This window comes from Syngnathus scovelli, chromosome 8 (genome assembly GCF_024217435.2).
Source record: "Syngnathus scovelli strain Florida chromosome 8, RoL_Ssco_1.2, whole genome shotgun sequence".
Lineage (NCBI taxonomy): Eukaryota > Metazoa > Chordata > Actinopteri > Syngnathiformes > Syngnathidae > Syngnathus > Syngnathus scovelli.
In genome coordinates this window covers 8624719-8645914 of record NC_090854.1, presented here as the reverse complement: position 1 = coordinate 8645914, position 21196 = coordinate 8624719, and the positions used below count along the sequence as shown (strand labels likewise).

Sequence of the window (21196 nt, the reverse complement as noted above, 5' to 3'; positions counted from 1 at the left end):
TTTATTATGTTTTTTTTATTTTTATTTTTTATTATTATTTTGCTTTTATACAACAGCAGCCTAATTTTAATCCAACCCATCTGTAAAATAGAAATGAAAAATTGTGAACTGTCATGCTTTCTAGAGAAAGCGTCTAAAGAAAGAGTAGAAAGAAGTGCAATTTAATTTCATGTTTCAGATTTGACGTGGTGCATTTGTATTTTATGGTCGTTACAATGTCATGTTTTAAAGGGTAATGTTTTATTTAATATTGGCAACAATTTGATCGGCTCCATTCTCGCGCGTTATTTTCCACGTCGGTATGCTTTGGTTGATACAACCAAAACGGAAGTTGTCTCGTCGACAGTAAAATTTCACATTTTACTGAAAACTATCGCCTTGTCAGTCATTCAATGGACAAGTTAAGTTTTGATAGTTGCCCACGATGAAACTTAAAGAGTTGGAAAGTTGTCTACAACAAGTGGATACATTTGAAGAGCCCAAAATCCTTCTGGAACAATATCCAACCAGTGCACATATTGCCGGTGAGAAAACAGCATGCGCTCACCTGGGCGTTTGTTTACTTTCCTTTAAATTGATCAAAATTTACTTTGTGATTCTGCAGCGTGCATGCTGTACACTATACACAACACGTTTGATGACATTGAGGCGAAACTGGTGGCGGATCTCGGATGTGGCTGTGGAGTTCTCAGCATCGGTGCGGCGATGCTCGAAGCTGGGTGCGTTTATCTGGCGTTTTGTAATAATTAACAACATTAATACTGAAATATCACTGGGTAAGCTTCTCTGGCATGTCTTCTAAAGGTTATGCGTCGGCTTTGACATCGACAACGACGCGCTGGACATTTTCAGAAGAAATGTGGATGAATTCGAGCTTTCCAATGTTGATCTGGTCCAGTGTGACTTGTGTTCACTGAAGACAGAAGACTATCGTAACAGTTTTGACACTGTCATCATGAATCCTCCTTTTGGAACAAAACATAATCAGGGTGAGGAAGTAATTATCAGATTTATGCACCATCAATCATTTTCGATTGGAGACTTTAGTGCCAAATGTGTTGATAATTAATGTGCCAATTTATGAGCTTCTACCTTAGTAAAAAATATTCTGAATTGTTTTCCTCAAGGTATGGACATGAAGTTTTTGAGAGCTGCTATAACAATGGCAAAGACAGCTGTATATTCACTTCATAAAACATCAACACGTGAGGTAAGTTAACCCTCTTTCCCCCATTCTTGCAATTAACTTTGCAGGCAGTAAATTAACAAAAACAGTGAGTGTGTCTGACAAGTTTGTTATTTCTCCCATTGCAGCACATACAAAAGAAGGCAAATGATTGGGGAGTGAAGATGGAAGTCATAGCAGGTAATGCATGCACATTAGAACTGTTGAAACAAACTAGTTGACTTCCTTGATTTTTTTTCTTTAACCCTAACCAGAACTGAGATACAACTTACCGGCATCTTATAAGTTTCACAAAAAGAAATCGGTGAGTTTAAATACCCTTCACACTCTTTTCCAAGAGCTGAGCAAGCACATTAAAACGGTTCAATTGTTAAGCATGGTTTATTTGCAATTCACAATGAAAACGTAATAGCAAAGCTTTTTTTTTTTTTTTTTTTACTAACGAAGGGAAGTTTTTTGTCACACGAGGAGTCTTAGAAAACCAACTAAAATGTTCAGTTGAAATTAAATTACAGTCCGAGTCTCAGAGAGCAGTAGGTTATACATAATAAAAATCAAATCGTCTGAAGAGAAACAATAAAGGACTTCCAAAGCAGATTACTGACACCAAGGTTTGCTCTCCAGGTTGACATTCAGGTGGACTTCCTTCGCTTCTCCAAAGCTTGATGCTTTTGACTGGAATGGACTTGTTTGCCTCTGTATATAATAAATGTTTTGTCCAAAAGAAATGATCAGCGCGTGGCCTCATTAGGATCCATTTTCAGTTTTGGCCACCTTAGCCGCGGGACCATCGGCTTCCTCGAGTTCTCTCTTTGGGGCTGCAGGGGCTGGAGGAAAAAGCAAATTCTTATTTCACGCAAATACTGTGATACTGCCTTGGAATAAATGTTTACATACCCGCCTCCTCCTCGTCATCACTTTCAAATTTCGTCTTCTTGCCCTGGTATTGAGTTCTGTTTTGATCTCTTCCCCCTTTCCCTTTGCGACCTCCTCTTCCTCTACCGCCGGATTTTCCCCTGCCTTTAAGACAGACAAATTATTTTAATTAAAAGCAGGAGAATCAAGCGATGGTCTGTGTTTTGACTGAGTCGTTACCTCTGTCTTTATTCCGGCTGAGTGATTCTTGTTGCGCTTTAATGATCTTCTTCAAGACCTCTTTTTCCTCTTCCCCTTCAAGCAGCTTCCAAGTAACGACGTTGTTCTTCACTTTAAGCTCGCCGTCATTCGCCTCTTTGGCCTTCTCAAATGCTTCTTTTGCATTTCCATCAAAGAGGAGGTTGCCCTTGTTAAGAATCAAAACGGATCTGATTAACCAAATGCTTGACAATGCAACTATCAAATATTTTTAAAAATACCTTCCACTAATAAAATAAACATCTGTGATACTATATGTATATTAATTGGAGAAATTCTTGACTTACCTCTTTGGCCCCTCTTGTAAAATCGACCCACTTGATTCGTTTATGCTCGGAGAACACGGCATGAAAGTCCTCTCTGGAAACATCTTGCAGCTCGCCAGAGAAATTTAACAAAGAACCCGAGTACTCTTCCAAGAGCTGATCCTGCAAAATGGCAAACGTTGCTCGTATTAGCAAACCTCCCAAAAAAAAAAAACAGAACCGAGCTTGAGAGGATTAAGGGCACTCACCATAGTTTTCTCTTCCGCATGCTTCTGTTGCTGTTCTTTATCCCTGAGGGAGATTTGTGGAAAGAGCATGTTAGTTTCAAACTTTTTTTATTTTATTTAGAAAATATAAATCTGTTATGTACTCACTGTTTCACTTTTGCTTTTGTCTGTGCTTTGTGTTGTTTTCTCTCTTCTGCTTTCTTTGCATGATAGGCTTCCCTAAAAGCACAAAAGAACATTTGACTCTGCACAAGCCATGCTTATAAATTGTTCATTTATATATAAAAAAAATACAAAAAAAACCTTGATAACACAAGCATCTCATTGTCTTTGAATGATTTGATGTCGGGACGTTCAAGGAACTTCTTGGATGACTCTTCCGTGTCAAAACAGATAAACACTGAACCCTGCCAACAGAAATGGAGTTCATATCACACTTCCCAAAATTTCATCCATCAACTTTAAATGAACTTTTCCCAACCTTGAACTGCCTCTCCATATCCCTCCTCATTTGAATGTTTTCTATGTTGCCTTTGCCATTCAACCACTCCTGGATCTCATCAAGGGAGGTTCCCAAGGGAAAACCTTTCTGGAGGAACAAATGGAACAAATTATTGTGTAATGTGAAAAACTGGGAGATCGGATCCTGATGATACAAATGAAAAAATACCTTATAGTACTTTAACAATAAATGTATGGCATGAAAATGTATACAGATATCTGGAAATTTTATAGAATGGAAAACTAGCGAACGATGTAGTACCATGTAGACAGATTTGTGCTTGATAGCATCTTTGTACTCGTCGTTCAGTTCAGGTAAAGGTTTTTCAGGACACCTCCTGATTTTTGTCTTATCTTCGCTGACTTCCAAAAGGCCACTTGGTGATTTCTTGAGAGCGGAAATGATGACGTTGGCATCAGAGGTGAGCGATTTTAGTCTGGAAAGAGAATGTAAAGAGAACACTAAAAACTCTGAGAAAATAAAATGTGTGCAACAAAGACACAAACCTGTTAAATTTGAGCATTGTCTCCAATGTGACCCAGCCATCATCAAGCTGAAGTTGTTCTTTCAGAAACTTGTCCCTGAGAAGATTGTGATCCCCAAAGTAGTACTGCAAGGAGGAATACAGTAAATGTCCATTTTTTTTAATCAAGAATATTTTAAGGCCTGAATAAAACGCTTCCAATTGAACAGTATATAAATAAATTACCTCGACTTGTCGAGCCACTTTCACTTCAACTGAGGACATTTGTTCAGACATGACTGATCTGTGAGCAAAACACAATGGTCACAAATTATTATTAAGCTTGGGTATTTTGCTCAGTGGCCTAGTAGTAGTGTGTCCGCCCTGAGACTGGAAGGTTGTGGGTTCAAACCCCGGCCGGGTCATACCAAAGACTATAAAAATGGGACCCATTGCCTCCCTGCTTGGCACTCAGCATTGGAATTTGGGGGGTTAGATCACCAAATGATTCCCGAGCGCGGCACCGCTGCTGCTCACTGCTCCCCTCTCCCCCAGGGGATGGATCAAAAAATCACATGGGGATGGGTTAAATGCAGAAGACAAATTTCACCACACCCAGATGTGTGTGACGATGATCATTGTGACTTTAACTTTAACTTGACTAGTTCTGAAATGAGGCGTTCATAATGAATAACTTAGATTACATGATGAATTTCCATCATCAAAAAAACATCACAGGCACACCAATCAAACAAACGTGCTAAAACAATTATCTATCACATACAATTGTCTATTAAAACCTGTTTTGTTTTTTGGCGTTACCATGTCGTTCTTTATTGTAGCTAGCATGCTAGCAAGCTAATATGTCGCAGTTGCACACCAACCAAACAGCGTGCTCTCAAATAGGCAAATTGTTCCATTTAGAAGAAAAATTACTTTCATATTGACACCACGGTATGAACTTGTGATAATATCCATGTAGGTATACAATTTTAGCACACATTGAATGAGTTTAACCATGTGACTCCATTCTATCGATAGACAGCGTGCTGCTAAACAGGGGCGTCGTGTGTAAATTAAAAATGATAATCTTTCGGGCATTTAAACAAAAAGCTACTGATATTTCATCTTCCATTGACCGGTTGTATTGTACTTACGTTGCACTTGATACGCGCCGGTGGAAAATGTAGTCTTTCAAACGGAGGGATTTTACTTTGGCACCAGTTTGTACATGTGGGACTGACTGCGTGTTACGGAAAGTCGGCAGGACCAAAAGTCAATAATGCGCAATAGTTTAGAAGATGCAATTGCATCAAATTGTCGCTACGTGTCGCTGCCGTCACACAATTTGACAAATTTGAATGTAAATGATTGTTTATCATATTTGAACTAACTATTTAGTATATATAAAAGTAGTATTTCATTGCTATTTTGTTTTTTTATGGTTTACAGCGTATTTTCTGTTTATCTCCATTACAAGGTTGCAGGTGGAGCCTATCCCAGATGTGTTAGATTAGAACATCTGGGATCTAGCGCAGCATGCACCCTGGACTGGTCGCCAGTCAATCGCAGGACATGCAATAAATCAATGAATGTATTTTTTCTAGAGATAAATTTATTTAAAATAAATTAATAGAGTAAATACATTTCAAGTAACCAGTTTGCAACAAATATTACAGGGCTTTAGTGTGGACATACTATGTGTGTAAGTAATGGAATCATCAATAGTTCTTTTGTGTAATGCAATTGGTTTTCCACAGGCCAATCTAAAAGCCCCAGGAAGAGCAACTAAGGTCATTGTTGTTGTTCTGATTGATGCTATTTCTTTTGAGTAAATGAATATCCAACACAAATATGAGGTAACTCTTCATCCTGTAAGGTCAATAAAAAATATCCATTAATACTTGCATAGTTTCCCGATGGGCACGTCTGGTCATTCAATGTTCTTGGCACACAGCAACCAAGAAGTATGTAAAGATCTCAACATTAAACACTGTACACACAGACACATCCATGTGACCTGGACGGGCTAGGAAGCGTCCCGACAATCTCCCACGTGTCTAATTTTGGGTCGTACTTCTCAATGCTTTGCAGGTAAGTCCCTTTAGAATAGGAGTAGCCCCCTGTGACATAGATGCAACCATTGATGACTGCAGCGCCGCACTCCATTCTCCTCTCCTTCATCACCGATATCGAGCTCCATTCCTCTCTCTGTGTGTCATAGCAATCTGCAATCGTCGTCTGTCCGCCGACCAGATAAAGTTTGTTCTCAAGAGACACAGAACACAGTCCATACTCTGAAAAAAGAAGATGGGAATCGCAATTGAAACGCAATGCCAAATAAATCTACGGTATATTCCTGTTTGATCTTCTCGGACTGATACCTGGATGAGGGCTTATTGTAATAATGCTCCACTCTTTGATATCTGACATGTAGACCTGAATTTTCTCATACGTGCAGCTTCCTCTGAATCCATAGTGGCCTCCGGTCACATAGATTTTGTCTCCCATCACACCAGCAGTGGCATTTCCTACACCTGAAAAGAACAAAAGAAGTAGTCACTTACAAAATGCATGAAAACAAAAATCTAAATTTACAAAAAAAACTATGTACCCCAAATCTTTGCTTGGGTTGGGGATTTTGACAAGTTTCATTGCACACCTTGGATCATTCTTGCCCCAGGGAACCATTTCTTCTTTAGTGGATCGTACCATTCTGTCTCCTGCTCTGGAGCTCCTCCTCTATAGCCTCCGATAGCATAAATACAGCCGTGCAAAGCAACCGAACAATGATAATATCTGGCTGTGATCATGGGGCTCGCCTCCGTCCACTCGTCATAGTCACAGCTGTAAATAAAAACCGCGTCAAGGGCCTCGACCGTGTTGGTCCTGTAGCCTCCTGTCACGTAGATGTCAGCCCCGAGTAAAGCCACGCTGTAGCTCTCTCTCGCATGGTCCGGCATGTCTTTTCCTCGCTGCCATGTGTCGCTTGTAGGCTCCCATATGTGAACTTCACAAAGAGGATGCCAGTAGTATCCTCCAATAACGTAAATGTTGGTTTTTCCATCTGCGGTTCTCGCTTTACTTTTGGGGGTCAGAGCCTGAGTGAGCGTCGATTTGAATCTTTCGTCACTCGTTGCTAGGCACTGCTGGAAAGTAATCTCATCCAGGTCCAGATGCATTGACCGCAACAGGTCCACAGTGCGATGCATACGGTTCTCCAAGTCGTGGATCACCCATTTGGTCACCGCGTCAATCAGCAGTTCATCCCTCGGCACGTTGAGTTTCTGCAGTAACGTCCGAATCTTATTGGAGTCCAGTTCCAGGAACTCCTCTTGCTGGATCAGTTCTGCAAACCTGCTCAGCATCACCCTCCTGGACTCACGTTCCAGTCGCGGACATAGGTGGAGTTGAGCGAACGCATGCATGCCCAAGCAGTTGTCAACATCTAGAAGGCGAACTAGGAAACTTTCACACGCACGTTTGACCGAGATGAACTGCAGCAGATCAGCGGCCTCCAGCAGGCTTTGCACATTCTTCTCCGTGATGCTCACTTGAGCCGTGTAAACGTAATCCACCAAAACCGCTAGAACCTCGCAATCTACTCCGGCCAGCTTGATGACACTGTTGGACCTCTCCTTCATATCAGCTGTGAACATAATCTGGAAATAGGAGCTCCTGGCAGACAGTAGCGCCTTGTGGCAGCGGAACACCCGCTCCGAGTCATCGGCGCATTGCAGAGTGATGTCTGTAAAAAGTCCATTGAGGTAGAAATGCCTGAGGGCATCCAGAATCTCAGCTGGATGATCCGGGTCGCAGAACTCATAGGTGTAGACGTCATTCAGCTTCTGTGACATTGTATCTGCAGCAGCAAAAAATAAAAAATAATCGAACTTTGACCCTGTAGGCAGATATTCTGACCATAAATACCAATTTCATTTATTATTCATAGCGTTGTCCCATGGATTCAACAATAGAAGATCACACTCACCTTTCTTTTGTCCATCAATTCTCGTCGATGACTGTTGTTCCTGGTTGCTCTTCTCCATAAAGACCAAAAAAAAAAACAAAAAAAACACGGAGGGCTCAATTTAGTGCACGCAGGGACGTCACAGCCGGTCGCTTCTGTCCTATTTTGGTGATTGTGTGCAATGCAACAGCGGCCATCCCCCCACGACCCACCGCGCCGCGCCGCTCTCCTTCTCCTCCTCCCTGCTGCACTCGACAGCAAGCCCTTGAGAAAAGATAGTCAAAGGAATCTCTCTCACCTCCTAAATATAACATCTACGGTCCCATGATCATGTTGCGCACGTGGACGGCGCATTGGTGTGGCCGTACAAAGACAGACAACTCTTGGAATACAAATCGTATACAAATGAGCGTCAAGGTCCCACTCGTGTTTTTCTCACTCTCGTCGTTGCCATGGTGTTTGGAATCTAATTCTACAGTGGCCAAGGTTTGACCTAATCTCACAGGATTAACATGACACGAGTCTGTTGCCGCTAGAACCGCCATTGCGGTATGGGAAACGAATGTATTGGCAATTAATATTTAATAAACATCACATTTAAATACAGTGGCTATTTTTTTATAGTTATCCCGACGTTATGCTGCGCGTATTTATCGCCTTGAAGTGTTTTTTATTAAAATATCTGATGTACGTATGACTTTTATTGTTCCAAATTAAAAATAAGATGACTGCTTTTAATATTTGCATAATTTCTATGCTTGGCGTTCTAATAACGGATGAATCCCAATATTGTTTGCGGACTTTAAAATGAACATTTTGCATAAGTGCATACCCATTTTCATAACATTACTACCCGATTTAATGATTTGCAAGTTCTAAGTAAACATGTAAACACTATTTTGAGTACTTTAGGAATGAAGTGTCAGATATAATGTCAGTTTTTTTGGGCTTATATCAACCAGCCCAAAATAAGAAAAGTACATAACAAGCACATTTTTCATCAGTTTTACTGACAAAACAGTGAAAATCATCCTAACACTGGAATGTAACTAGCAAATGGCTCTGTAAATGTTAGTTATAAATGCTAAGGCAAAGATGGATCAATAAGACACAAGTCTTGCTTCAAGCACTGAGCTGTGCCGCCTCCTGAACCAACGACTTCAAGGCACAGAGATCTTGCAGGAGAGAAGACACCCCCACGCAGTACCAACTCGCACCGGAGCACTCTGCAGGAGCACTGAAAGATTCAATTTGCACTCCCTCTGCGGCTAGCAGGCCTAAACGAACGAAAAGAGAGAACATTGGTGTGTAATTAAAGGAGCAAAAACTCAATTCAAACACTAGAATTAAGCCCTAGCATTGACGTCATCATTTTTTGACAGTAAACTGTTTATGAACCTTGAGTAGTCAAGTTTTAGAGTCCTGGACCAATTCCTTACCAACCAATGATGAAAGCAGCTGAGGACTTGGCGAAGCCTTGAAGAACAGTAAATTGCCAGCGAGCGACACCGGCTGTCTGAACACACTGCCGCTCAGCTCCAGTAGGACCGGTCGGCCACCTTGAACGGTGCCGGTCGCTTTGTAACGGAAGCCGTCGGTCACGATCTCCACCAAGCACGTGCCGGGAGAAGCCTCGTCCGACGCGCTGTGGTTTTGGTTCACCTGAGGATGCCGGGAAAAGTGGAACTTTACACCACAGAATTTATTGTAACCAGGATGTTTTGTATGAATTCAAAGTCATACCGTGATTCCAGATTCCTCAGCTAGACTCAGTACATTGATGAGGTTTGGGCAAGAGTCCGATTTGCCGTTAAGCAGGCCGACCAGCACAGCGGCCGTCATGTAACTGGCTGATGACTTCATGCCATCTCCTGGTAAATTAAAAAAAATAAAGGTATATCAGAATTGCTTCATCAGTTACTATTAGCGATAAAATACAGTGCACGTTTTCCACCACTAGAGGGTGCACAATCCTAATTTTACATATGAGCTCATAACACTTGACAGGCGAAAATCAAATTAAAACAATAACGTAGCTCGCACCTTGAGATGTGATCTGTACATGGCTCAGCGGATTCTTTGACACGCTACACGACTGCAGCACAGCTCCAATGGCCTCGCCGAGTTTGATCAATGGAGAAGAGTCCGGAGAGAAAGTGCTCGCCAAAACTTGTGCGTTTACCTGGGATAGAAAAATATATATAATTTTTTTTTTTTAAATAATTTTGAGAGAAAAAAAAAACTAATAATAATCCAATTAGAATTTTTGTCCGCCTCAATATTGTGAAACTGCAAGCATGAATTAATAAAGTCAAATCAACTTACTGCTCCCACCAGCTTGTTGCCCTTCACCATATCGACGATCTGCAGAGCAATGTCCTGGCCGCACCGCGCCTGGGCTTCCTTGGTGCTGGCGCCCAGATGCGGACAGCAGATCACATTGGGATGGTTGACCAGCGAACGATCCTGCGGGGGCTCCTGTGGACCAAACCAGCTGGACCTTATTGCAATTCTAATTATTCACACAAATCAGAATATTACGAGGACATTGAAAATTAATCTTGCCTCCACAAAGACGTCAAGACCGGCTCCTCCACACTGTCCGGACTCCAAAGCTCGGAGGAGGGCAGCTTCGTCGATGATGCCACCACGTGCGCAGTTCACCACTTTGACGCCTCTCTTGCATTTGGCAAAGCTTTCGTCACTGAGTAGACCTTGGGAGGATATCGAGGACAAAAGTAATCAACTCAAATACGATTTAGGGACTAATGTCAATCACTGTTTTGTGTAAGAATTTTATGATACTCACCAACAGTGGAGGGCATTAATGGTGTGTGGACTGTGATGTAGTCACAGAGAGGCCAAAGTTGCTCCAGGGACATTTGCTCCACCCCCCAGGTGGCCGACACCTCAACTGGAGTGATTGGGTCATAGCCGATCGTCTTCAAAAAAATATATATGCTTTTTGTGAGTATTACGGAGTACGAGGAAAATTCAGTAGCGTCAGGTGACGATGTGACCGACCTTCATGCCAAACGCCTGCATTCTGTTGGCCACCTCCTTTCCTATTCTTCCAAGTCCAACTATTCCAAGCACTTTGCCGTACAGCTCCGAGCCCATGAACTGCAACATTAGAAAATTTGACAATGACCCGGCTGACTAAATCAAAAGCACCGCAGAATCGGAATGTTGCGTCTCATTACTGACGACTGACTGGACAATGGAGTCGGCCATGCAACTATAATTCATCACAGAGATTGAAAAGCGTCAGCTGTGAAGCCTCCCGCTCACCTTTTTGCGATCCCAGTTGCCGGCTCGCATGGACATTGCAGCTTGAGGCACATTTCTGCATGAAACATAGTTTCAAATTGTCACATATTTGCTAGAAAAATCACAATGTCCAATTACTATGACCTACTTTTGATGTGTAATTGAAAATAGCAATTTGGTCATATGAAAACTGTTGTCCTTTGTCGCTCTCTAGTGGGCTTGACTTGTTATGACCCCAAATACCATTTATACTCATAGCTGATCTAAATGGTCAGCAAGACAAATATTTGCTTACCTTGAGAGGCTCATCAGAAGAGCGCAGGTCAGTTCAGCCGCACTGATGGTGTTGCCACTCGGCGTGCTGCACCAAAAGTTTGACATCTGCTTAGCTCACCATGCGAACAATCCAGCAATAAATTCAGACTAGTCACACACGCTTACTTCATGACAATGATGCCCATTTTGGTGGCGGCGTCAACGTCAACGTTGTCAACACCGGTTCCGGCTCTCCCGATGATTTTGAGATTGGCGGCGGCGTTGATGACGTCGGCTGTCACCTTGGTAGCAGATCTCACCACCAGACCGTCGTAGTTCTGATGAGACGAGAGAGAAAGCAAACGGTTCTTACACGCGTGGCTGGATGATGAACTATGCAAACACACTAACACGCAAACACCAAGAAGCGGTATAAGCCACTTCACCCGAACAGTTTTCAGTCTGAAGTGGTTGCTTGTGCTGACAGCGCCATGCTGTCACCTGTTTTTCATTGTGCCTTGTTAACAAAACTCATGATTGAACTTTATTAAAAAAAGGACTAAAAAAATTAACAATAAGTTAACTATATCAGACTAAAAAATCTATTAAAAAAAATCATACAATAATTTGCAAAGTAAAAAAAGTCAATCACAATACATAAGTTGAAACAGTACTGCCCTTGCTTATATTTCAACAAAAGAAGTGTGGACCTAGAAAAAAAAAATCTCACAAAATGGAAGTAAAACCAAATACTAAGTGAAAATGCAAATTATTTATCAACATAGTGCAGCACCATTTCGGACTGTTCTTTTTAAATATTTACTTAAGAATTTGAAGCTATACTTGTATTTTTATCAGTTTATCATTTTATAATTTACGCAAATACATAAACGTCTATTTCAGCATATACTGGGAGCACTTTTACCACCACTGGTTTAAAACAAACAACTAGTGATGGTAAAGATTCCTGCTGTGGACAAAAAGGAAATATTTTTGTGTTAGTGTGAGTCACGTGCACAATTTATGCCAGGCTCAGCAGCTCTTCGAGAAAGTAGTGGGCTGAATTGCATCATCTTGTCAGAGCAGGGCGGTGCTAACCAAACTCACACCGTACACCTTCACTGAAAACTCATCTGCAACTGAAATACATTCAGCTTGAAAAAAAAAACGTCAGTGTGGAAGTTACCAAGCATTAAAATCACATTTCACCCCCAAAGCATTCGTGGAAAGTGGAAGAAAAGAAGACATAGTAGTTGGAAGAGGCTTTTACGCAATGCAGACTTCCAATGACATTCCTACCTTGATTTCAGCGATCAATTCCTCCTTTTTCATATTGTGCTTCTCCGTTACCCGGATGCCATTTTCTTCCAGGATGGTCTTGCAGCGAGGATCCACGCTTTCGCTGATGAGAACGCTCTTAATGGAGATGGAGGCCATTTTAGGGGGCTTGTGTGTTGTGTAAGAAGAAAGTCTCTCGTGCAGGCAGGGTTGCTGATGAATGAGCAACTAGTCCTGGAGGAGTGCGAAAAGAAGGCTCCGGCGACGACTGATGATGGCCACGGCAAGTTGCTCGTGGGTTATGAATGGCCATGCGGGTGTGGAGGACAGCCCCCACTTTTTTTTATTTTTTATTTTTGAAGAAGAAAACACGCCTCCTATCGGCGTGACAGATCTGACGATTTCTGCTCATTGGCATTTTTCATTTTTGCACAAGACAAATACTCCATATATTAGCAAAAAAAATTAAAACTAATATTTACATTTAAAGAATGAAAAGTAATTTAAAAAGCAGAAGAACTGTTGGAAACTTTGGACAATAGGGGAAGTCTCGTTTGGTGATGATTGCCAAATTACCTCACTGCAAACCAGTTAGTCCTGTCTCTGCCTAACCACAATGACGGACAACTTTTTTTAAAAAAAACTTGACATTTCTTTCATGCCTACCCAAAACATCGCACATAGTAATACTAATAAAAGCGTACAAATACATTTGTTTTAAATCGTTATTAAAGTATTTTATTGCGAAATAAACAATTAGAACTATGACCAGCAGCACCATCTTGCGGCAGCAGGCGGGAGTACTTCATGGGTTGCTTGGAAACAAGGCAACAAATGATTCAATTGTGGCGTTGACAAAGTTGGAACATGTTGCTTTAGTTAGGAACTTTACTTAATAATAGTATTACTGTGTTAGAGGGGAAAATGTCATCAGCAGTTCAACATGGCCAACGGAGAGGAGCTGGTAAAAGTGGTGAGAGCTAATTGTATTTTTTTTCTCATCCTAGTTATATTTTTAATTTAGTTATGCAACATTATAGGTGCAGAAAATTGCTCATTTTAATGCAGTTTGAAAATTAAGTCTAACCTGGTATACACATTTAATATCTTAATTTTGTTTTTTAAAATTTCAACAAATATAAGAATTAGCCTTCAAAGTTGTATTCTATTTTTGTGGCAACCTCATTTCTCTTAGCCTTTCCAGCTGAAGACCCCAACGAGGCAATCCAGTTTCCAGATCTCCGTCAGATCACTGTTTTATCCAAGGCTGACTGGCTGAGGATCCAGGATGAAATTAATCATGTGGACAAAGGGAAGGAAGCAATGATGGAGGCCATGAGGGAGAGGCAGGCCTTGCATCTGAAATCCAAACAGATGGCCAAATTGTGGCCTAACACACTTGCAGTAAGTGGACTGCATTGGAGGTGGTATATAAAGTTTGCATGTTAAACCCTTCTGCTTATTTCAAGTGTCAAAGACAGAAGAAGCTGGAGGCAAAAAAGATCCGGGAGCAGATTGAAGAGGAGAAAAGGAAACAGATCGATATGGAAGAAGCCAAATATCGAGAAGAAAAGCGGAAAGAGGCGATCGAGAAGGCAAAGGAGCAGCTCTACTATGAAACAGAGCGAGTCAAAGGATTACACGTAAGTATCTTACGTAAGATGTGAATGCTGAGAATTTGATTCCGATAATTAAAGCAATATCTCTAAAAGTAGTGAACTAAAAATTACAATAAATATTCGGATGTTGTTTATTTCGTCTCACAGCGGGCACTCTTGCTAACAGAAGTTCTGAAGGAAAGAGAAGCCCAGATAAAGTTGAAACAAAGCAGGAAGAACACTTCTGAGGACCTGGAAAAAGAATACATACAGATGGTGAAGACCAGAGATGATGAAGCTCTCCAAAAAGAACAGGAACGAACGCAAAAGAAAAAAGAGGAGTGCAAAGTTTTTGCTGAAGAACTGGACAAGCAGTAGGTGATCAATTCTTTAACAAAACGATTAATAGCCACATCGTGTTTTTCAAGATTGAATTGTCGTGTAGGATTAAGGGAAAACAACTAGAACGAGAACGACAGAAGCAAGAGACAAAGAAGGACGGTGAGGAAATCCAACGGCTTCAAGAGCTCCATCAACGGGAGCAAAAAATGGAGGAGCAGTCAAAAGTCGAGCAGAAGATTGATTTCATGAAAGCTCAGCGGGTGGGCAGGCTCACAAATTTTTTTTGCAACCACGTTTAACTGCTTGACATACTAGCACCTTTCCATAGGAGCATCTCACTCAAAGAGACATTGCAAAGGCGGCCGATGCGGAAAAACAGGAGGCGGAGGAAGCCCAAAGAAAACTGTTCCTTTCTGCAAAGGAGAAGATGATGAAGTTAAGGCGGGATAAAGAGAAGGAGTTGCTCAGGTAAGAACTAGCAGAAATGTATTCCTTTTTCTGCCGCATCCTCATTGGTCAAAAGTGAGAATATAATATTTAGCACTCACGTGGCAGCATCGCGACTGGAGAATCAAGACCATTTTCTCTCTGCTCAGAGAGGTCCAGAATCGCAAAGAGAAGATTATGGACAAGCTGACATTGGTTCAGCAAGAGGAGAAGCGGCAGAAGCAGCAAAGCGTTGCCAAGGCTGTCGCAGAGCAGGATGCACAGAGGATGCAGCAGGAATGGGAGGAGGAGCAGAAGAGGCTGAAAATGATGAAGTCAATCGCAGCTCACAGGGAACAAGTGGTAAAAGTATCGTGGCGAAGCCAGGTCCAGAATGTAAAAGTCTCATGCCAGAGTTTAAGCTCTTAAAACCGCCAAATCACCTGAGTTAAAACCAAACTGTGGCCGAGTTTTAAATTCTGGACCTGGATTTTCCACTTTTCGGGAAAAAAACAGTGCAGAATGTTTCTTCTGGAGAGTTTGTGGCATTTCAACGTGGCAAATTTGTCTGGCTAGATTCAAGAGAAAGACCAAAATGAACTAATCAGAAAGGAGAAAGAAAAAGAAGCTCTTCAAGCGAAGAAAGAAGGTGACAGAGTATTTGTTGAAGAAGAGCAAAAGAAGGCCCAGAGAATCCGGCAGGAGCTCCAAAAGATTCAGGACTTCAATGCAAGCCAGATGGTAGATGATGAAGGCAAGAGTTGACTCGGGAGTCAGTTTTGACATTTGGTCGTTTTTGCTCCAATGCAGGTGGAGAGAAAAGCCCGGCAGCATCAAGTAAGGCAAGCTGAGCGCGAGTTTGAAGCCAAGAACATGGAGCTCCTCGCTGAGGAGGAGCTCGGCTTTCAACAGTACTCAAGGGCTGTGGTCCAGGCAGCCGCCACGGCTCAGCGCAGTGTGCTTCCACTCTACAAAGCCGTGAGGGAAGGGGTATCCGGGGGGCCCACTTTCACCGGAGCGAGACCTCGCTACCTCGTTCACGACAGCAGCGGTGCCGAAATGCCCAAATATGTCTCAGACAAGACACATGATATTAAGAAGCTCCATGAGGTTGTAGATATTGAAGATGCAAAGAAGAGGTTGGGCTTTACATGGTTATAGTTTACTGGCTGAACTTGACAATTTTGATGAAGACAAAGATTTAGACGAATTCGAAATCATAATTTATCTGGCGTTGCTGTTCTTTACTGTGGTGTGTCAAATTCTGAATATATTTTCACTGGAATGTATAGTAAGAGTGTCACCCTGCATATTTGACATTTTTTCTCCTGGTGGAAAAGTGCTGCTTTGGCGCCCTCTTGTGGCACCCAACGAGTAGTACTTTACATTCTCAGGATCGCTTGCTCACTATTTATCGACGTAACTGTATTTTGTGAGTGCTAATAATTGTAGAACGTTGCAGCAGTATTTTAAAATCAAAACGATGTATTTTAATTCCAATCTACAGAGAGGAGCTCCTACTTAGAGCATTTCACATAAGATGATTTTTAAGCTGACATTACAGTTTACTCCGTTAAAAAGAAAAAACAAACAAAACGACAACAAGAATACAAAGACTATGTGGTGTCATTTAAAACGTCAATGGGTGAAGATAAAACCTCAAGGTCTGGAACAGGCATGCAAAAAAAAAAATCTCTTTTGCTACTCCCCCCAAAAAGGTTAAATAAAAGTTTCAGTAGAAAACAAAAAAAAAAAACATGTCTTACAGTAAAATCTTTAACCGGCTGAACCAAATAATCAAACTATGGTGTGGTTTTCTGTCCCCACCTTCAGCACGCCATCAGTCTGCCTTCCTGTTTCGTGCTAAAACAAAAAAAAAAAAAAAAGGAAAAAAAAGACCTCTGCTCACAAGATGCAGCACATTGGTTGCTGCAATTTATCGGTTCCGCTCGAGCGCTTCTCTTTCCAGCCTCTTGTTTGACTGCCAGAGAATTCAAAAGTGGCACTGTGGACATGTAAGGAATATCGATGTGTGCGGCTCTTTGTTGAAAGACGAAGTAGGCTGACCATTATATGAGGACGTATCGGAGAAGAAGAAAATAAAAGCGGCAAGCCATTCTCAAGAGGAAATCAAGTTGCATTTTTTTTTTCTTGCCAATATGTTGTATGTGCTAGTCGAATCTCGACATTCTGATTTAAATTGAGTTTTTGAAATCAGATTATTATTATTTTTTTTATACTTAGGAATGTCGTGTTCAGACTAGCGGGTACGCCTAGAACATATGTTAAAGAACATTTTGGAAACGACTTCCCCTTTAAGACGAGCTCAGTCGCTGCGAGAGCTCGAACTGGAGCTCGAGTGATTCCTCTTGTTGTTGCTTTTGCTTTTTGTCGCGTCAGCTCTTTTCCGGTCCTTGGAGGCGCTTTTGGATCTTCTGCGTTTGGACTCGAGGCTCTTGCGACGCTTGCGTCTGTCTTGATCGCTGTCTGAGGAGCTGCTGCTGCTGCTGGAGCTGCTGCTGTGTCTTCTTCTCCGTTGGCTGTCCTTGCGATCCTTGCTCCGCCCCCTCCTGCTGCTCTTGCTTCTTGAGCGCCTGCTTCTGTGAGTATCGTGGCCCTTGCTTCTGCGCTCCCGACTACGCGTCCTCCGCCTTTCGTCGCCGTGTCGCCTACGCTCGCTCCTGCTACGCTCCCTTCCCCTCTCTCTGTCCCGTTTTTCGTCTTTGTCTTTGGAGGCGCCGCGTCCACTCTTTTCTCGGGTCCTGCTGCTGGATCGGTGGCGGTCCTTGGAACTTCTCTCTTTGCTTTGAGACTTTGTCTGCCTTGTCTCGCCGTTGCTCGTTTTGGAATCCTCTCTCTTCTTGCCGTCGGGCTCTTGGTCTTTATTTTTCTTTTTGCCGTGCTGATCGCTTTCCTTCTCCTTGTCTTTCTTGTCCGCGTTTCGTTCTTTGCTCCTAGAGCGAGCCTTCTTCTCACTACTCTTATGTTTGTGACTCTTCTCTTTGCTTTTGGACCGTCTCCTCTTCTCTCTGCTTTTGGACCTTCTGCTCTTTTCTCTGCTTTTACTGCGGCTTTTTGACTTGGGCCTTTTCTTGTCCTTCTGCTTACCTTGCTTCTCCCCTGAATTGTCCTTGCTTCTGGATCTCTGCGATCGAGACTTCTTGTCCTTTTTCCCGTCGTCGGTGTGCTCACCCTTTGAAGCCGAGGTCCGCCGTTCTCTCCTCTGAGTGTTAGCGGCCTCGTCCTTGTCCTCACTCATGTCACCTCTGGGGAAAAAAATAAAAAGAAATGTCCAATCATCCATCCATCCAACCAAATAAAAATGTTACGTGTGCGATAATGTTAAGCACTACAATGACGAGGGTTTTCTTGTGGCATCTTACTTGTCCCCTTTAATCCAACGCTCCCCCGTGACTGCTCTCATCCTCTGACGCTGCAACTCCAGACGCCAGTGGGGCGGAGTTTCGCTACGGCGATAGCGATCTCTGGATCTTGAACGAGAACGTGAAGGAGTTCGGTATCTCTGCAGGGGAGAAAAGACATACTGAATCGATTGCGGGCGGACAGATGGAAAAGTGCAGCCGGTTTGAGGAACACACGCTCACCCTGGGGCCTCTGCCTTTGATCTTCCTGCCGGATCGTGTCATTACCAATCTTCTGTTATATTGAGAATTATGTTGCGCGCCAGATCTGCCAGGAGCAACACATGAATGTTTAATCAACTAATGTTTAAATTTCCCTCAATCAACACAGGGCAAAAAGTTTGGAGTGACCCACCTGTCTCGAGGCCGTTCATCTTTGCCGTCTTTGTCCTTCTCGGGCTCCTCCTTTTTTCTCTCGGCTGGTGAGAGTCTCATTAGGAACCGATTCTCAGGAATGGGAGGTATTTCTTCAGGGCGCACGGTGGATGTGACCACCTCTTCTTGTTCTTTCTCTTCGACAATCTCAGGCTCGGCACTGTGAAAACACAAGTGATAAATCAGCGGCGGTTTTCAAAAGTTACGTGCTAAAATGAATCTGAGGGTCAATTACGTCTTTTTCTCCTTTTCCTGTTTCTTCTTTTGCTTCTTGGCTTTCTTTTTCTGCTTCTTGGCCTCCTTGTCAGACTCTTCAGAGTCAGAGGACGATGCCGAGGAGCTGTCGGAGTCACTTGAACTGCTGCTGGAGCTTGACGAGGCTCGCTCTTTTTTCTTGTCATGTTTCTTTGCTACAAAAACATAAGACGTGGTTAAGACGGACATACCTGGCAGAGTTAGAAAATACTTGCTTGACTCATTTTTGGGAGCAAACCTTTTGATTTGGGGACAAGTTCCCCACAGTTTAAAACCTTGATTTCGGCATAGGGTCGGCTGTTGGGATCCGTTTTCTCATTCTCCATAGTTTGTACGACCTCTTGACCAGAAATCACGTGACCAAAAACCACATGGACCCTGCCAAAAAAAAAAAAAAAAAAATTAAAATGTGCATTGTGCATCATATCAATGCAAAGAATTGCAACTGCACAGTTCTTACCCGTCCAAATGGGGAGTTGGTTTTGTTGTGCTGAGAAGATTCAGAGAAAACAACACATTCACAAGCAAATAATGACATCAATTCAGTAATATTGAGAAAACGTCTGGGTGCCTACATGAAAAACTGTGATCCATTTGTATCTTTTCCTCTATTGGCCATAGACAGCATGTACTCCTTGTTATGTTTCACAGCAAAGCTTTCGTCTGGGGGTATAGGGATTGCAAAAATTGTATCACCATTTTCAAGCCAATGGTCATTTAATTAGCCCGCAACATCTTTACCTTCAAAAAAGCCTCCATAGATGGACTCGCCCCCTCTTCCATTGCCTACAGAAACAAAAGAAAGTAGATCATAAGATGTTTCTGTTCATTTCTTTGGTGTGTTATTTTAGTGATGCTTCATAATAAATCAATAAAATTAAGCAACCACCTTCGCTAAAGTCTCCTCCTTGAATCATAAAGTCTTTCACAATACGATGGAACAGGCATCCTTTGTAATGGAGAGGTTTCTGGGTTCCTTTACCAACACCTTTCTCACCTAGAAGAAAATACAATGTGAATGAGAGATATATTTTTTGCAGTGAAATTTTAATAGGAGTGAAATTGTAGTGAATAACTCACCTGTGCAAAGGCATCTGAAGTTTTCACATGTTTTGGGACAAACGTCGGTAAACAACTCGATAATGATTCGACCCACTGCAAAAGAAATGGATTTTAAAAAATGGAAACCTGTATTATATAAAACATGTGGTAATAGTGTAACTAAATAGAAAGTTAAATGGGGCCAGACCAATATGACTTTTTTTGATGGAGATTTCAATATTTGTCAAAATATTAGAAGTACATCTCAGTACAACACAGAACTGTCCATTATCAGCTAAATTTTTTTTTTATCAAGAATCGAAGTCTTCCAAACATCCGATCTTACCTGCTGCGCTTCCAATTCCAATGTCAAGAAAGCACCGAGAACGTTGAACCTTGATCCCCATGATGACAGGAGTTGCTGAACCACCTGAAGGAGCAAAACCTTAGATAACAGACACATAATAATATTATTATATATATTACATAGCTGCAATGACACCAATAGACAGGAGACATTACCTAAGTTTTCAATCCATTAACTTTTCCCTCTAAATATAGAAAAGGCTGTGTGAACAATAGAGCTCTAAATTTAAGAGTTGAAAATTTTAAACGGAGAAATGGTTCCAGCTCCTATCTACTTGCTTCCAACTGAAATGTGCTAACATTAGCCTAGCTACCATTTAAAATCCCACGCGGCTCGTGCTAACTACATAGCATGTTGAAAATGTTTGAAATTTATAACTGACGCACTTTCTTGGTTCACACATTCATAAAATGCTCATTTATAATGTTAAATTTGACATTGATCCCAGATTCCTACTGGATATCTGTACGGGCCTCGCTGCTATAATTTAGCATAATTTAGCACGGCAACATGGATGGATTCCAGGGCAGCTACGCTCAAGAGCAACATGGACGATTTAATAGTCGAGACATAATGAATGCAAACTCGTATTACCTGAAAAATGGATATTATCACTCCATGCAGCAGGCGTTTCTTTCAAAAGGCACGGCTCTTCATTCAATGTCCACTGCTCGTCCGCTTCCGAAGATGGCGCGATGAGGACGTCACGTCAGTGCATTTCGGGAAGGAATCGTGCGCCATTTTTTTGTTTTCAGCAGATAGTGACTACTTTACGGCACGTCAATGACTCCGCCAAAGATGTTCTATAAAGAAGATGAT

General features: G+C 42.0%; 6 protein-coding genes across 6 annotated transcripts; 2 read left to right on the top strand and 4 right to left on the bottom strand.

Annotated features, from left to right (window-relative positions):
- Positions 1-174: 174 nt before the first annotated feature.
- Positions 175-1917, top strand: mettl5 (methyltransferase 5, N6-adenosine). Its single transcript, XM_049727572.2, has 7 exons — positions 175-524; positions 605-719; positions 805-989; positions 1128-1210; positions 1315-1366; positions 1441-1490; positions 1811-1917. Exons 1-7 carry the CDS (start codon positions 425-427, stop codon positions 1850-1852), a joined length of 627 nt encoding a protein of 208 aa, XP_049583529.1. The 5' UTR covers positions 175-424; the 3' UTR covers positions 1853-1917.
- On the bottom strand, positions 1549-5071 carry ssb (small RNA binding exonuclease protection factor La). Its single transcript, XM_049727534.1, has 12 exons — positions 4936-5071; positions 4025-4082; positions 3822-3925; positions 3577-3751; positions 3295-3402; positions 3117-3220; positions 2961-3032; positions 2835-2877; positions 2608-2748; positions 2282-2468; positions 2084-2206; positions 1549-2013 (listed from the first exon to the last, which is right to left on the bottom strand). Exons 2-12 carry the CDS (start codon positions 4073-4075, stop codon positions 1934-1936), a joined length of 1188 nt encoding a protein of 395 aa, XP_049583491.1. The 5' UTR covers positions 4076-4082; positions 4936-5071; the 3' UTR covers positions 1549-1933.
- Positions 5072-5387: 316 nt separating this feature from the next.
- On the bottom strand, positions 5388-8594 carry klhl23 (kelch-like family member 23). Its single transcript, XM_049727309.2, has 4 exons — positions 7770-8594; positions 6441-7640; positions 6163-6315; positions 5388-6075 (listed from the first exon to the last, which is right to left on the bottom strand). The coding sequence occupies exons 1-4, from the start codon at positions 7825-7827 to the stop codon at positions 5765-5767; spliced, it is 1722 nt and encodes a 573-aa protein (XP_049583266.1). The 5' UTR covers positions 7828-8594; the 3' UTR covers positions 5388-5764.
- A 145-nt stretch (positions 8595-8739) lies between these two features.
- phgdh (phosphoglycerate dehydrogenase) lies at positions 8740-12861 on the bottom strand. Its single transcript, XM_049727311.1, has 12 exons — positions 12573-12861; positions 11460-11611; positions 11314-11379; positions 11040-11094; positions 10773-10871; positions 10558-10690; positions 10314-10462; positions 10074-10226; positions 9792-9930; positions 9492-9619; positions 9188-9410; positions 8740-9025 (listed from the first exon to the last, which is right to left on the bottom strand). Exons 1-12 carry the CDS (start codon positions 12708-12710, stop codon positions 8871-8873), a joined length of 1590 nt encoding a protein of 529 aa, XP_049583268.1. The 5' UTR covers positions 12711-12861; the 3' UTR covers positions 8740-8870.
- Positions 12862-12950: 89 nt separating this feature from the next.
- Positions 12951-16699, top strand: cfap210 (cilia and flagella associated protein 210). Its single transcript, XM_049727310.2, has 9 exons — positions 12951-13524; positions 13747-13955; positions 14021-14194; positions 14318-14523; positions 14595-14751; positions 14820-14959; positions 15088-15280; positions 15494-15658; positions 15728-16699. The coding sequence occupies exons 1-9, from the start codon at positions 13476-13478 to the stop codon at positions 16076-16078; spliced, it is 1644 nt and encodes a 547-aa protein (XP_049583267.1). The 5' UTR covers positions 12951-13475; the 3' UTR covers positions 16079-16699.
- Positions 16385-21127, bottom strand: ppig (peptidylprolyl isomerase G (cyclophilin G)). The gene is made up of 13 exons (XM_049727306.2): positions 20972-21127; positions 20357-20455; positions 20050-20124; positions 19859-19966; positions 19711-19755; positions 19545-19632; positions 19430-19459; positions 19208-19347; positions 18950-19124; positions 18695-18874; positions 18523-18607; positions 18301-18440; positions 16385-18183 (listed from the first exon to the last, which is right to left on the bottom strand). Exons 2-13 carry the CDS (start codon positions 20415-20417, stop codon positions 17244-17246), a joined length of 2067 nt encoding a protein of 688 aa, XP_049583263.1. The 5' UTR covers positions 20418-20455; positions 20972-21127; the 3' UTR covers positions 16385-17243.
- Positions 21128-21196: the final 69 nt, after the last annotated feature.

Excerpts from the sequence above, each read along its gene's own strand:
- mettl5 (XM_049727572.2), top strand. The coding sequence starts at position 425 with ATGAAACTTAAAGAGTTGGAAAGTTGTCTACAACAAGTGGATACATTT. Across the intron at positions 990-1,127 it reads TGGAACAAAACATAATCAGG|GTATGGACATGAAGTTTTTG; the intron begins GTGAGGAAGTAA and ends GTTTTCCTCAAG. Across the intron at positions 1,367-1,440 it reads GAAGATGGAAGTCATAGCAG|AACTGAGATACAACTTACCG; the intron begins GTAATGCATGCA and ends AACCCTAACCAG.
- ppig (XM_049727306.2), bottom strand. The coding sequence starts at position 20,417 with ATGGGGATCAAGGTTCAACGTTCTCGGTGCTTTCTTGACATTGGAATT. Across the intron at positions 19,348-19,429 it reads CCAACTCCCCATTTGGACGG|GGTCCATGTGGTTTTTGGTC; the intron begins GTAAGAACTGTG and ends TTTTTTTGGCAG. Across the intron at positions 18,875-18,949 it reads CAGGAAAAGGAGAAAAAGAC|TGCCGAGCCTGAGATTGTCG; the intron begins GTAATTGACCCT and ends GTGTTTTCACAG.
- phgdh (XM_049727311.1), bottom strand. The coding sequence starts at position 12,710 with ATGGCCTCCATCTCCATTAAGAGCGTTCTCATCAGCGAAAGCGTGGAT. Across the intron at positions 9,931-10,073 it reads GCAACAAGCTGGTGGGAGCA|GTAAACGCACAAGTTTTGGC; the intron begins GTAAGTTGATTT and ends TTTCTATCCCAG. Across the intron at positions 9,026-9,187 it reads GCTGCTTTCATCATTGGTTG|GCCTGCTAGCCGCAGAGGGA; the intron begins GTAAGGAATTGG and ends TCGTTCGTTTAG.
- cfap210 (XM_049727310.2), top strand. The coding sequence starts at position 13,476 with ATGTCATCAGCAGTTCAACATGGCCAACGGAGAGGAGCTGGTAAAAGT. Across the intron at positions 13,525-13,746 it reads GAGAGGAGCTGGTAAAAGTG|CCTTTCCAGCTGAAGACCCC; the intron begins GTGAGAGCTAAT and ends CATTTCTCTTAG. Across the intron at positions 13,956-14,020 it reads TGTGGCCTAACACACTTGCA|TGTCAAAGACAGAAGAAGCT; the intron begins GTAAGTGGACTG and ends GCTTATTTCAAG.
- klhl23 (XM_049727309.2), bottom strand. The coding sequence starts at position 7,827 with ATGGAGAAGAGCAACCAGGAACAACAGTCATCGACGAGAATTGATGGA. Across the intron at positions 7,641-7,769 it reads AATTGATGGACAAAAGAAAG|ATACAATGTCACAGAAGCTG; the intron begins GTGAGTGTGATC and ends TTGCTGCTGCAG. Across the intron at positions 6,316-6,440 it reads TGGGGCAAGAATGATCCAAG|GTGTAGGAAATGCCACTGCT; the intron begins GTGTGCAATGAA and ends TGTTCTTTTCAG.
- ssb (XM_049727534.1), bottom strand. The coding sequence starts at position 4,075 with ATGTCTGAACAAATGTCCTCAGTTGAAGTGAAAGTGGCTCGACAAGTC. Across the intron at positions 3,033-3,116 it reads GAGATGCTTGTGTTATCAAG|GGAAGCCTATCATGCAAAGA; the intron begins GTTTTTTTTGTA and ends TTGTGCTTTTAG. Across the intron at positions 2,469-2,607 it reads TTACAAGAGGGGCCAAAGAG|GGCAACCTCCTCTTTGATGG; the intron begins GTAAGTCAAGAA and ends ATTCTTAACAAG.